General features: G+C 39.2%; 1 protein-coding gene across 2 annotated transcripts in view; it reads right to left on the bottom strand.

The window, feature by feature from the left end:
• Positions 1–15,496, bottom strand: part of si:ch211-166a6.5 (clustered mitochondria protein homolog) — a 94,509-nt gene that overhangs the window by 2,537 nt on the left and 76,476 nt on the right. For both annotated transcript variants that reach the window (XM_060931778.1, XM_060931779.1), the window contains exons 18-25: positions 1,841–1,994; positions 1,623–1,762; positions 1,441–1,521; positions 1,195–1,320; positions 987–1,096; positions 489–582; positions 197–325; positions 35–108 (exon numbers count right to left, since the gene is read on the bottom strand). In XM_060931778.1, the coding sequence (XP_060787761.1) occupies positions 35–108; positions 197–325; positions 489–582; positions 987–1,096; positions 1,195–1,320; positions 1,441–1,521; positions 1,623–1,762; positions 1,841–1,994 (908 nt within the window). The remainder of the gene's footprint in view (positions 1–34; positions 109–196; positions 326–488; positions 583–986; positions 1,097–1,194; positions 1,321–1,440; positions 1,522–1,622; positions 1,763–1,840; positions 1,995–15,496) is intronic.

Raw genomic sequence — 15,496 nt, 5'->3', positions numbered from 1 at the left:
AACTTTAGTTAAGACATGGGTCTTTTAACCTTACCTGTATGATGTTTTCAGGATATCGTTTACCAGAGCTAACTGCTCCAGAGTAGTCTCGAGAGAGGGAACCAAATTCTGAATACAAGATGTTAATAGGTAATTAAAAAACAACTGACACAAATCACCACATTGTAGATGCATCGTTATGTGATCACACTCATACCTCAGGTGGGCTCAAGTTTGTCAGCTCTGCTCCTCCCTGTCGTATGGACCGTTCCACACGCACCGCTTGCTGGGTGACAGCATTCAAGAAGTCAGAACTGCATTTAGTCTGCGGATGATCATCACCCCACTAGATACATAAACACAGTAAAAAGTCATATGAAATTCTCATGCACACTTTTGCTGCACCATATCAGAAAGTGTGTTCTAGCAGGGATTCCACACAACTCATTCTACTCAGTTCAACTTTTCCAGTTTGAGAGCCCAAAATGCTCAAAACAAGGACATCTCACCTGCTTCCCAAAGATGATGTGTGCTTCCTTCTCATGAGCCATGGCTCCTCTGTAATCTCCTGCTACACACATCCTCTGAGCCAAGAGATGGTGACTGTAAAGAGTTTTTAAAAATTATTTTATATTAACCTGACAATATGAGTCACAGCCAATCAAATTTTCATTCTCTATACTGCTTATTTATTTTGGTTTGCAAGTGAGCTGGAACCAATCCCAGCTGATGCTGAGCAAGAGGTGGGGTGCATCCTGGACAGTTCACCAATCTATCACAGGGCTAACACAGACAGCCATTCATGCTCATTCACACCTACAGGGAATTTAGAGTAGTCAGTTGAAGTAATCTGCAAGTCTTTGGACTGTGGAAGGAAGCCAGAGTACCCGGAGGAAGCTCATGCAGGCACAGGGAGAACAGTGAGGTGGCAATGCTAACCACCGTGCCACCCCAATCATAAATTATTAGCTTTACTAGCGCAGAGTTGATAACATGGTTTATCTTACTTCAAGGCAGTCATAAGGTCCATGGCACCTCGGAAAGAAGTATTGAGTCTCAGTGCACTCTGTAGGTACTCCAAAGACTGTTCCCCCTGCAGCATTAAGCCTAAAGAACACTGAGAGAGAGAGAGAGAGAGAGAGAGAGTTGTTGTTTAAATGTGATAATAGTATTATTAATGGACAGGGTTGTTAAAGTAAATGGTGCTTTACTCACATCCAGTATTGCTGTATAGGGATGATCTTCCCCATGTACTGTTAGCATGAGCAATTTAGCTCGATACAGACACCGCAAGGCCAAAGCAGACTCTCCTCCAGCAAATACATACACTGCCAACAAAGCCTAGAAAGACAGCACAAAGGTGTTTTATGACTAATACATTTTCATATTGCATATACAGATATTGCACAATGCTTTTTGTATATATTGCAATGGAGTGGTTCCAAAAATTATATAACTTGCATATTGTTGAATGGTAATCGGGTGGTCAAAGCCCAGCACCCTCTCACTGATGACTACCACCTTCATTTGTACACTGCGAGCCTTAAAAGAGGTTAATGAAGATTGTTAAAAATAAGTTTGTTAAATTTTTTTGTTGTTATTTCAAACTGAAAAACATACTGTGAAACAGCACAAATGTGTACCTCAGCAGGGTGGCCCTGGACATAAGCCATTTTAGCCAGCAGACTGAGACAGTGGCAGGCCTCAGGATGTAAACTATCGCACACACGGCCAAACATGTATGCGGCCTCTTTCAGTTGTTCGTATGCTTGCTCCAACAACCCTGTCAAAGAAGCATCTTTACCCACCATGAAAAATATGTTAATATTACACTAAATAGAAAATCATGATGCATGCAAACCTTTCTGAAGGCTGTTTTGGGCTGCACGGAATGACCGCATAGCATCAGTTATTGGCATAGTTACGTGTTTGACCACTGGCAGAAGATTGAGCACATCATCTGGAGAAATTGGAGCTTTGGCACGGTGGTCAAAGATGTAATCTCTGGTCCGGAGCTATTGAATGCAAATATACAAAAATATGACATCATGCTGCCGCTGAAGCCATTTTACATATTTGTTGAGCAAGGAATGCAATGACTCTGAACTGTCACAATTCTAAACTAGTGCTGCCATGATAGTTCTAGGGAACTTCTGTAATCATATAGCTTGTCTTGGAATTTGCATGACTTCGGAGATTTGACAAAAACATAAGTGATATTTAGGTCAATTACTTTTTTTTTCAATTATCATCAGTGATTTGTCATAATAAAAATGTTCCATATTTTCATACAGTTTATTTTGAAGAGAGAAAAGTGATCAGTGGCACTTTGATCAGGTCAAAGCATTGAGTATTGGGCAGTGCTAGTGGGGGTAATGGGCAAATGTGCCTGCTTAAAAACTATCATCATGACCCCCAGAATTTGAAAAGACATATTACAAAAACCCAAACAAATCGGTGCTTTAGCATTACCCAACTTTACTTTATTACTGGGCTGCAAATGTTTGAACTACATTGCACTGGAGTTGTATCAACAGTCAACCCCCACCATGGCTGCAGATCGAAGATGTTCATGCAGTTCTTTCTCTCTGAGGTCACTCCTGTCTCTGCCTGGCATCACAATCAACATACTCTAGTAATAATATAGTTAAAAATTGTCAAGATCTGGACTCAATTCAAATGACACTTTGGATTCCAAACAATTCATCTTTTCATCTCTGTATACTCCAATCCTGTTTCCTCCCTGTATCACAGAGGAGGATTTTGCAACCTGGGAAAATCATGGGATTGTTTCAGTAGAGCACCTTTACATACAGTGCCTTGCAGAAGTATTCATCCCCCTTGGTGTTTGTCCTGTTTTGTTACATTACAAGCTGGAATTAAAATGGATTTGGGGGGTTAGCATCATTTTATTTACACAACTTGCCTACCACTTTAAAGGTGCACATTTTTTTTTTTAATTGTGACAAACAATAAGATGAAAAAAACAAAATCTTGAGTGTGCATAAGTATTCACTCCCTTTTATATGAAACCCCTAAATAAGAGCTGGTCCAACGAATTCACTTAGGCAGCTGGGCCATAGAAGGTTCACGCTGCACGCTGCATGCTACACGTTCACGTGAAGAACCGGACCCTGGGCCATTAGGCTGCTGGGCCATAGAAGGTTCACGCTGCACGCTGCATGCTGCACGCTACATGTTCACGTGAAGAACCGGACCCTGGGCCATTAAACTTCATGCTTGGATGTTCACGTGTTGCGTCTGTTCTACTTTGACCGAGTAACCAACAATATGGACTCTTCGGATGACGACGATTGCCTCATTCTACTTTTACTGAGACAGAGGAAGAGAAAAAGGAACAGAATTTGGAGCCGAGAACACTTCCTTCTGAGAGAAACCCGTGGTGAATTTCACCGAACATTCTATAATCTGCTTGACAATCCCGATGAAGAACTATTTTTCAATTATACCATTCAATTATATTTTTTCTGAAGTTTTCCCCTGAAAGCATAGCGTTATCTCCCTAGACCCGTTCTGATTGGCTGGCGCGGCGGTGACCGCATGCATTGACTGGAATTTCCATCTTCACGCCTAGAAAAAAGTGTGCATGTTCATTTCACGCTTCACGCGTGAAGTGTGCAGTGTGCAACGTGAACGCCGTTCTATGGCCCAGAGCAAGTCATGCTACGTTTGTCCACTTTTCTTTACACGCGTGTAGCGTGTAGTGTGCAGCATGCAGCGTGCAGCGTGAACCTTCTATGGCCCAGCTGCCTTAAGTTACATAATTAGTTGATTAAGATCCACCTGTGTGCAATCAGTGTCACGTCTGTATAAATCAACCTGTTCTGGAAGGACTCTGCTACACTACTAAACAAGCAACATGAAAACCAAGGAGCACTCCAAACAGGTCAGAGACAAAGTTGTGGAGAAGTATAGATCAGGGTTGGGTCATAAAAAATATCCCAAACTTTGAATATCCCAGGGAGCACTATTAAATCCATTAGAGCAGGGGTTTTCAAAATGTGGGAGAGTCAGCCCCCCCTCGGAGAGCAAATAAACAACAGCGCCCCCCCTCACAATTTTTGTTGTTGCTATACTTAATGTTCCATTCGTATTTAAAAAAAAAAGGTTGTTGTACACATTATTTTTTTCTTTTTCACATTTTAAACATCTGTGCTTTTTAAAACATCTTGTTTTACACATTTTAAACATCTCATAGCATCGTTAGCTAGCACCTCTTGGCAGACAACACACTGTGGCAGTGGAGCATCTTCAGATCCAGTCCATGAAAATCCAAACTTTAAATAATCATGGTCATACTTCCTTCTTTTTCCAGTCCCCCAGGATTCCGCGGGCCTTTTTTGTGATTGTTGCGGGCTAAAATGTCTGATGTTGCGGGGGTTTCCAAAAAAATTGCGATGAAAGTTGCGGTGTTTAGGTTTTTGTTGCGATTACATTGCAGGAGGAAGTGAAAGTTGCGAGAAATTGTTGCGATTTTCTCTTTTTGTGATTAAAATTGAGTGATATGTTATTACTGAAAAACTATTGATTAAAATAACAAAGACACTGAGAAATGGTCCTATAAACAACTTTACCAATATAAAAGATTACCAGGACTACAAAAATGCAGAAAAATAGGCTTTACTTATCCAAATGCACCTGTTGGTTCAAAAGTTAAAGTGCATAGAACCTCACAGCACAACATGAAGTTACCTTAAAATATAATACAAATGCCTCAGCTTTCATGTAAGAAAAAAAAAAAACTATTAATACTAGTACGGTGTGCAGGCAGTCTCTCCTGAAGACTAAATTAAACAATAATTATAAACTAATAAAATAAATGGCTCAGGCTTCATAGAAGAAAAAAAAACAATTTGAACAGAATCTCACAGTATGATGCTGAAGCTGCCTAAACAATGGAAAATAAAATACCATTTTGGCAAAAATGTTGGAATCCATTAATTTCTTGTATTAAGTAAAAAAAATAAATAAAGTGCACACAGTCCTTCACTGTAAACATAACACACTTTCAGTAACAGAATTTAAGCCTACATAAACACTGACTCGCACATCATGCAATGTTGCCAGATACTGCTGACGTTTTCCAGTCCAAAATATATTTAAAACCCGCCAAAATGCACTTGAAACCGCCAATCTGGCAACACTGCGCGCATGCTGCTTCTCTTGAACATAGACATCCGGAAGTAAGGCGGAAGGTAGTTTGTCGATGTCACCTCAAGACGACGCCAACGATTGGTCAAATTTGCGGGAAAGTTGCGGTGATTGGATATAATTGCAACACCGCCCTGAATTCGCGGGGATTGGTTGAATTTGCGCTGAAGTTGCAAATCGCAACATCCTGGAGGCTCTGGTTTTTTGCTTGGCCGTCTCCTCACTCCCTGTAGCTTTAGGTACTAAAAATCGATCCATTTTGTCTCTCATGTTGCGCCCCCCCTGAAGAACTCTGGCGCGCCCCACACTTTGAAAAGCCCTGCATTAGAGCAAATTGGAAAGAATACAGCACCACTACAAACCTGACAAGAGAAAGCCGCCCATCAAAACTCACAGGCCGGGCAAGGAGGGCATTAAATCAGAGATACAACAAAGACACCAATGATAACGCTAAGGGAACTGCAAAGATCCACAGTGGAGATGGGAATATCTGTCCATAGGACTACTTAAAGCCATACACTCTACAGAGTGGGGCTTTATGGAAGAGCAGCCAGAAAAAAAAAAGTTATTACTTTAAAAAAAATAAATAAATAAATCACGTTTGGAGTTTGCCCAACAGCATGTGGCAGACTCCCCCAAACACAGAAGATTCTCTGGTCAAATAAGACAAAAATTGAACTTTTTGGCCATCATGGGAAATGCCATGTGTGGCGCAAACCCAACACCCTGAGAACACCATCAAGGAAGCATGGTCATGGCAGCATTATGCTGTGGGGATGTTTTTCATCTGCAGGGCCAGGAAAGCTGGTCAGGACTGAAGGAAAGATGGATGGCACTAAATACAGGACAATTCTGGAGGAAAGCCTGTTTGAGTCAGCCAGAGGTTTGAGACTGGGATGAAGGTTCATGGTCCAGCAGGACAATGACCCTAAACATACTGCTAAAGCTTCACTGGAGTGGTTTAAAGGGAGACATTTAAATGTCTTGGAATGGCCTAGTCAAAGCCCAGACCTCAGTGCAATTGAGAATCTGTGGCATAACTTGATTGCTGTCCACCAACGCAACCCATGTAACTTGGAGTTGGAGCAGTTTTGCCTTGAGGAATGTGCAAAAATGCCAGTGGCTAGATGTGCTAAGCTAATAGAGACATACCCCAAGAAACTTGCAGCTGTAATTGTAGCAAAAGGTGGCTCTATGAAGAGTATTGACTTTGACATACTTATGCACACTCCAGACTTCTGTTTTTTCCATATTATTGGTGTCACAATTTAAAATAAATAAATAAAATTTACACCTTTATAGTGGTAGGCATGTTGTGTAAATCAAATGGTGCTCCCCCCCAAAAAAATCCATTTTAATTCCAGCTTGTAAAGCAACAAAACAGGACAAACACAAAGGGGGATGAACACTTTTGTAAGACACTATATACATAATATAAAAAATAAACATTCAAAGTGGGTCTGGTGTAAAAAGGAAGATAGTTATATTGAAAAACTTTAATCCAACTGTAAAAATATGCTTGAGGTTCTATGATGTGGGGCTGTTTTTTTCCTCCAGACGACCTTGAAAGGGTACATGGCATCATGGACTCCATGAAATGCCAGGACATTTTAAATCAAAATCTGGCTGCCTCTGCCAGGAAACTAAAACTGAGTTCTCACTAGATCTTCTGGCAGGACAATGATCTGAAGCATATGTCCACATCAAAACAAAAATTGTTAGCTGACCACAGAATCAAGCTTCTTCCATGGCCATCTCTGTCCCCCGACCTGAACCCCATTGAAAACCTAGTCTGATAGCCCATTTATATTACAACTCACTCTCAATCACACACACCAGAAAAAGTTAGGACAGTATGTTGAAATTAAAACCGAAAACAATCCTTTGTAAATAAACTTTGACCTGTATAGCACTCAAAACAACAGCACATTATTTGATATTTTACCTCATGAATTTACCCCCCAAAGACATTTGAATTTTGATTCTTGCAACACATTTCAAAAATGTAGGGATGGTAAAGCATTTACCACTTTATGTTACTATTCCTTCTCACAACACTTAAAAGATGTTTATGGACTGAAGACACCAAGTGATAAAGTGTTTCAGGTGTTATTTTGTCCCATTCTTCCTGCAAACAGGTTTTAAGGTGTGCAACAGTAGGGGGTCGTCATTGTCATTTTTTGTTTAAAAGTTTCCCCACACAGTCTTTGTTGGGGACAGACAGGTCAGGCACCTTTCTCCATCAAAATGTGCTGCAGTGTTGTTTTGAATGCAATATAGATCAAAGACCATTTACAAATCATTGTTTTCAGTTTTAAATTCAATTTCTACATACTGTCCCAAGTTTTTCTGATTTGGGGATGTAAAAATAGTACAAATAATGCAATCTTAATAGTATAAATAATGTGTGTGTTTTTTTATATTACACACGCGCGCACGCGCACACACCGTTGTGGTCAGAAGTTTACATACAGTGACATGAATGTCATCTTAGATATGAATGTCATGGCAATATTTGGGCTTTCAGTAATTTCTTTGAACTGTTCTTTTTCTGTGGCAGAATGTACAGCATACATCTTTAATTTAAAAAAACCCACTAGAATTTGGTGCACAAGTTTTAATTTTCTTTGGGTTTTCTGAAATCAACACAGGGTCAAAATTATACATACATGGTCAAAAATGTACATACACTCACTTAGATTATTAATTCAGAGGCGTTGAAACTTCCGAAATGTCTCATCTTGCTAAGGCCGAGGTCTCTTAACTTCTTGTTAATGATCATGATTGACTACAGCTGGTAGCTTCTCTGTGCCTTCATAAAAAGGGTTTGTTTACAGCACTCATTGGATTGACCAACACACAATACAATGGGAAAGCCCAAGGAGCTCAGTGCAGATCTGAGAAAGAGGATCGCAGATGTACACAACTCCAGAATGTCTTTTAGAGTCATTTCTAAACAACTGCAAATTCCAAGATCAGTTCAAACAATTGTATGCAAGTTATTGTGAGGTGTAATCACTTTGCCAAGCCACTTTGCTTCAAGAAAACTCAAACTGTCACCCTCAGCTGAAAGGAAACTGGTTTGGATGGTCAGGAACAACCTAGGAACCACCATGGCACAGCCCTGACATGAACTGGAAGCTGATGGATCACTGTCTACAGTTCAGTGAGTTTTACATCACCATGGACTAAGAGGCTGCTATCCAAGAAATAACCCCCTGCTCTAAAATTGACACCTTCAAGCTTAACTAAAGTTTGAAGCTGACCACACGGACAAAGAAAAAAAGCCTTCTGGAGGATAGCTGTATGGTCAGATGAGACAAAGATTGAGTTGTCTGGCCACAATGACCACCATGTACAGAGGAACACTGTACCAGCTGGTGGTGATGGTAGCATCATGATGCTCTGGGGCTGTTTTGCTGCCAGTGGAACTGGGTCATTGCACAAAGTGGGTGGAATAATGGAGAAGGAAGATTACCTCAGAATTCTTCAGCATAAACCATCAGAAACTTGAACACAACTTGGGACTTACAACAGGACAATGAACCCAAACACGCATCAGAGCTGGTTGTGGAGGATAAAGCAGCTTAAACATTACGCTTAAAACAAGTCCTGACTTCAACCCTATTGAAAATATATGGACCGTGCTTATAAGTTGAGTCCATGCCAAGAAAAAAAACAAACAAACAACAAAAAAAAAAAAAAAACATTTAATTGAACTCTGCCAATTCTACTATGAAGAGTCATGAAATATCCAACAAGAATTCTGCCAGAAGCTTGTTCATGGTAAACAAAAATGTTTGGTCAAGGTGAATCTTGCAAAGAGACATTTTACCCAAATATTAGGTGTGCTGTATGTATAATTTTGACCCTGTGTTGATTTCAGAAAACCTAAAGAAAATTAAAACTTGTGCACCAAATTCTAGTGGTTTTTTTTATTATTAAAGATGTATGCTAAAAGAACAGAACAGTTCAAAGAAATTACTGAAAGCCCAAGTATTGCCATGACATTCACGTCGCTGTATGTAAACTACTGACCACAACTGTGTGTGTGTGTGTGTGTGTGTGTGTGTGATATATATATATATAAAAAACACGTGCGTGCACAGAAAATTTACACTATTACATTACAGTATTTTATATTATCATTTATATGTTGCAATCAAGCGTTGGAACATGGTTTGGATATGGAGTTTAAAAAAAAAAAAAAGCAGCTAATAAAAACTACCAAGTACTAATTGCATGCAAAAATAATTTTAACAGTAAATAAATGCATGAATTGATACATAGACCAAATGTCCTGCAAAGATGCTATATAATTCTAGCAGAGCCCCTGATTATAGCGGAGCAGAGCTCCATACTTAAGAGAAATGCATTGAGCTGATTTCTGATGGCTTTGATGTACATACGAACGACATACGTGCACCACCACAGGGTACCCACCCTTATGTGGAAGACGACGTGTCTCAAACACGTGATCACTGTACAAAGAAATTTGTATCTTTATTTTTACACAAGATAGATGGGTTTTTATCCAGTGCTTATTTTTAATATGCTTTAAAAAAATAAATGTGGGATTATTTACGAACACATTTTATGGGAAATATTCGTGAGAGTTTCATATAAAACTAGTTAAAACAGTTTTATTAGTTCACTAGCTTGTTAGACAGTTGACAGTTTATGTCATGTAAGAGCAGTAGACGGATGTAAGTGCAGGAATCTACTGAAGACACGCTAGTAAACAGATCCAAAATGTAGAGTCAAAAAACAGGCAGTTTTCGAGCGAGGCACAGACAGGATATACAATATTCAAAAGTCCAAAAAAATAAAAACACAGTCAAAACCAGAAAAGCTATACAAAATACAAGGCTTTCGCAAAGTTTCTGTTACTGAGTCTCCTTATAGGGGCCTTTCACATGACGTCATCCTAACCGCAGTTTGTTTATCCAGCCATATTGCCGGGCAAGCTTTGTGTTCGACAACAACCAGCACAAGTTTACGTGAGTGTAAGCCCAAGTCAGTAAACATCTCCAGATAAAATTGTAGAAGTTATATCTAAAAGAAGCCAAGCCAAGAAGCCTTTGTCACACGTACACTCAAGCATAGACTTAAGCACTCCGTGAAATTTAAGCTCTGCATTTAACCCATCTGAAGCAGTGAACACACACATGCACATACAAGTGAGCAATGAGCGCACACACATACCCAGAGCAGTGGGCAGCCATGCTACAGCACCCAGGGAGCAGTTGGGGGTTAGGTGCCTTGCTCAAGGGCACTTCAGCCCAAGGCTGCCCCATGTTAACCTAACCGCATGTCTTTGAACTGTGGGGGAAACCGGAGCACCCGGAGGAAACCCACGCAGACTCAGTGAGAACATGCAAACTCCATACAGAAAGGCCCCCGCAGGTTAGTTCGACAGCTCTGTGCAACAATAAAATGTAGATCTGGATGTGGGCTTTGGATGCGATACATTTTATTAGACCTAATGCTTGGGTAGACTAGCAGCATGTTTGTTATGTACTGATAATGTAAACTCAGCTAAACACCATAAAATGATTGAGACTCTGGCTTGTTTATTACCATTAGAAGTCCACGTTTGAGCTTACCTTTGTTATAATAAAAGTATTTCTTTATCAGGAATTTCCCATAACATTCCGGCATGCACAAAATCTGCCTCGAAATATTGGTTGGCATCTGTACTTTTGTATGCCTTTAGCATGTCAGGCACCCAGCAGAGTCACACCATAATAAATGTTGTTGTGTTGTTTCTGGTGCATGTCAAAGAAAGTAATAAATATGTATTCATAACTGTGATGCGTCTCTCATTATTGGCATCACTGTCACAAGACAATGCAGCAATTTATTGATGTGAAATACACTACACAATTTGATGATTCATATGTTATAACATTATTATTATTCTATTCAGGTTGATTTTGTGCACTTGCAAATATTTTACTCTTACACTCATCAGGAGCTCTGCTTTTCGGCAGTGCCTAAATATATACAAGTGTTTTACTCACGACACTTGAAGTGAATGAAAACGCGCTTTGATGCGCACAGAAATTGATTGTAATCGTGGACTGCAGTGCTGTCTTCCCCACCACCTGACATCCCTGATGGACTGGTCCACTGCCCCTGGTCAAACAGCTTATGCTGTTTGCGTAACAAACTTATTTGTGTGAGTAAATTCAAGCTGCCCAGTGGCAACAGCGCCGACACTAAGAGTCATGGAATTTAGTGTTACAACAGCCACTGTGGCACATTGTTTACTGTTGTTATAGTGTTCAACACCACACACAGCATACAAGCACTCCTCATAGTCAAGCCCTGCCAGTATATCCATCAGTATTGTTAGTCAAGTGTCTATACGGGCACTTATAACGTCATTCCTGCCAGACCCCATTCTGTCCAGTTTAGTTGCCCCAACCCCATTTTTTCCCCAGAAATATTTCACTTTAGGTGTAATGAATATAGAATATATGAAAGTTTACCTCTTAATTAAATTATTTAAAAAAAGGAACTTTCACAATGTTCTAATTTTTTGAGATGCACTAGCAAGTTCGTGTCCCCTGCCTTTAATAACAATGAGTCAGACTTTATATATATATAAAAAAAAAAAAACACCACATACCACATCACTGAGCCATGCTCCCCCAGAGAGGAACAATGAGTAATCAAGGCCACAGTCAACATAACGTGTGTTAATGCCATAAAACAAAGGCGATAGTGAGTCAGAAGTAGAAATTCATGATGAGAAGAACGTGCCGAAAATTAAAGCAGTCCAGGATTACAAGTTTCTTTGACAAGTAAAACTGATGGGACAATAGTATATCACACTTTCACTAAATGAAAGTTTACAATATTCACATTATTTTTACGACATTGTGACACATGCACAGTCAGCGGCTCACCTCAAACTGCTACTCGTGCGCACACCATGCTCAAACTCATTAGGACTAAATGCTGTTCACCTGTTACTGATCAGAGTGCAATCACAGTGCACATTTCTAAGGACTATAAATAAATGCATGCATGTATTTTTGTGATAAATACACATTATACTGAGCGACTTTCTCACATTAATCAATACAAAGCACTTTGTGTCTGCTGCATCTTTCAGTTCTTTTCAATCAAGGCTGAATATTTTTTTCTTTGCCGCTGCCTTTTATTAAATCAAATTTGAAGCTTTTTTTTTTTTTTTACATTATCAGAGTTACCATCCACCTTCTCTTAAACGTAGTTTACCTTATAGTCAACTGTTGAGAGTGCGCAGGATTTGTAACAACGAGGCAGTATTTGAGCAACAAGCAGGGGAACTGTGCGAAAGATTCCGCGACAGGGGATATGCGGGCCACTTGTTGGACAATTGCTTAGAGCGTGTGCGCAATATTCAGCGCTCAGATCTACTTACTAATAGCGCTAGACATAACCGTTCTAACATTATTCCTCCTGTCACTCTAGTATCCACGTATGGTCACATCTCAAATGATTTGAAAACTATTGTACAACGGCATTGGCATATTCTGCAGTGACCCAAATATTGGTAATTCTTTTCAGGATCTACCACGCAGTTGTTACAAAAGAGCGCCAAGTCTGCGTGATAAACTAGTGCGGTCGCACTTCCCTGCATTCACTCATTTTTATCTTTTCCTCCACGTGTTTCACAAGGTAATTTAAAATGTTTTAACTGTGCAGCATGTAACTTTATGCTTACAGAAAAAGAATTCATGCACTCCAAAACAGGAAAAACGTACAAAGTCAAGGGACGAATTACTTGTTTGTCTACCTTTGTCGTTTATCTTTTGACTTGTCCTTGTGGAATACTTTATGTGGGTAAAACGAAGAGACAGTTAAAAACGAGAATTTTTGAACATAAATGCTCAATAAGAAAAAACGATGAAAAATCATCTGTGGCAAGGCATTTCCAGTCTGCTGGCCATGACACTAGTATGTTGAAATTTATGGGACTAGAGATGATTTACAGGTCTCCACGAGGGGGAAATAGAGAGAACCATCTCTTACAGCGAGAGGCGTGGTATATTTTTAATTTGAATACGTGTATACCGAATGGGATGAATGAAGAGCTATCCCTGACTTGTTTTTTATGAAGGTAATAATGTACTGATGGCTATACTGCATTGCATAATTGTAAATATGCACATAATGTCTGTAATGTTTTATGAATGTATTTTTCCAATCGAAGGATTATTTTGACACATGGTCTAAATACTTCATTGTCATTGGTTTGTTGTAATGGGGTGTGGTAATGGGTGTGGGTATTTAAAAGTGTTTTTGTGGTTACATTGTTGCACACTTGTGCAATAAAAGGACATTATATGCAAGGTGCGGCCTTTTCCTTTGGAAATTGACTCCCCCAGAGAGGAACAATGAGTAATCAAGGCCACAGTCAACATAACGTGTGTTAATGCCATAAAACAAAGGCGATAGTGAGTCAGAAGTAGAAATTCATGATGAGGAGAACGTGCCGAAAATTAAAGCAGTCCAGGATTACAAGTTTCTTTGACAAGTAAAACTGATGGGACAATAGTATCACACTTTCACTAAATGAAAGTTTACAATATTCACATTATTTTTACGACATTGTGACACAGGCACGGTCAGCGGCTCACCTCAAACTGCTACTCGTGCGCACACCATGCTCAAACTCATTAGGACTAAATGCTGTTCACCTGTTACTGATCAGAGTGCAATCACAGTGCACATTTCTAAGGACTATAAATAAATGCATGCATGTATTTTTGTGATAAATACACATTATACTGAGCGACTTTCTCACATTAATCAATACAAAGCACTTTGTGTCTGCTGCATCTTTCAGTTCTTTTCAATCAAGGCTGAATATTTTTTTCTTTGCCGCTGCCTTTTATTAAATCAAATTTGAAGCTTTTGATTAATTCCTCGCTCTGCACTGTAACTTATTCTTGTATTTTATCTGTCTTATTCTATTTTAGCTTTTTTCTATTCTTTTACAATTTTTAATTGTACTTGAACGTCCATTTATAATGCGTTTCTTCCTCCATCCATTCACCCCAAGCATACTTTATTTTTCAGCGTGACCACAATGCATGATGATATATAGTGACCATTGGTTGTACACTACTTTTCATGATGCATTGTGGGATAATTTGAGTGCACTATATAGGATGTAATAATTCTCACTATACATTTGAACAGCACTACAAAATGGTGCGCTCACTATATAGTGTGATTTCAGACACAGGGACAGACTTTGTGACATATACGCACCGTCCCTTGTGTCTCTGTATTGCCCTTTTGGGTTCGACTTTTGTATATTTGGATTGTGCCTTTCATTCTTGCCTTGAGCATTCTGTTTGTGCTTCGCATGACCCTTGCCTGTTTCCTCACTCTGTTTTTGCATTACATTTTGGCAGAGGTGGGAAGTAATGAAGTACAAATACTTCGTTACTGTACTCAAGTAGATTTTTCAGGCATCTGTACTTCACTATTTATTTTTCTGATGACTTTTTACTTTTACTCCCTACATTTGAACACAAATATTTTAACTTTCTACTCCTTACATTGTCAAAACAAGCTCGTTATTTGTTTCAATCTACGTGGATGATTACATGATGTAAAAGGCGCAACTACACAGAGAGGGAAAGTCAACCACAGAGAGAAGGCACTGAGTGAGAGTATAGTTTATGAGATAGAGAAAAGTAGCAGAAGCGACATAGAGGAAGAAAGTGAACCAAGGAACATTGCCGAGTCTGCCAATGACAGTGGAACAGATTTGGAGAAGCAAGACATTCCCCATCCTTGGCCTTATTTAAGAGAACTGTTCGATGTTGTCGGCTCCAAGAGTGATTCATGGCGAATGTGTTGTGTCTTCTGCCAACCTAAAAACCATGAGAATTCCCCGTCTAATCCGAAAAAACACATTCAGCTAAGGTGTATTTTCAGTTATCATTAACTAATTTAGCATGTTTTGTGTTTTAGAAATTATTTTACAAAACACGTTAGCATAAAAATATTGGGAGCACTTCACAATAAGGCTACAAATCATACACTTAAGTAAACTAATGCATGATTCGTGATGAAATAATGCCTGAATTAATATAGGATGTATCATGAAGTTAATGAAATTTAATTAAATGATCACGTCACTATGACTTCATGTAATTAGTTCACACTTGATAGATCATCAACCAATGAATGTAAAATCAGTTACTTCATACATCAGTTGATATGCAACAAGTTAGCTGGATTCCAGTTAGATAAAAGTTTATGTAACTTTATTTATGTAATCTTGTTCTATGTAAATGTTTGCATCTAACGACCAGTTTGATTAAAAGATAGCTTT

Source organism: Neoarius graeffei, chromosome 10, assembly GCF_027579695.1.
Source record: "Neoarius graeffei isolate fNeoGra1 chromosome 10, fNeoGra1.pri, whole genome shotgun sequence".
Lineage (NCBI taxonomy): Eukaryota > Metazoa > Chordata > Actinopteri > Siluriformes > Ariidae > Neoarius > Neoarius graeffei.
The sequence above is the reverse complement of the archived record's forward strand: the minus strand, read 5'-3'. Positions and strand labels throughout refer to the sequence as shown.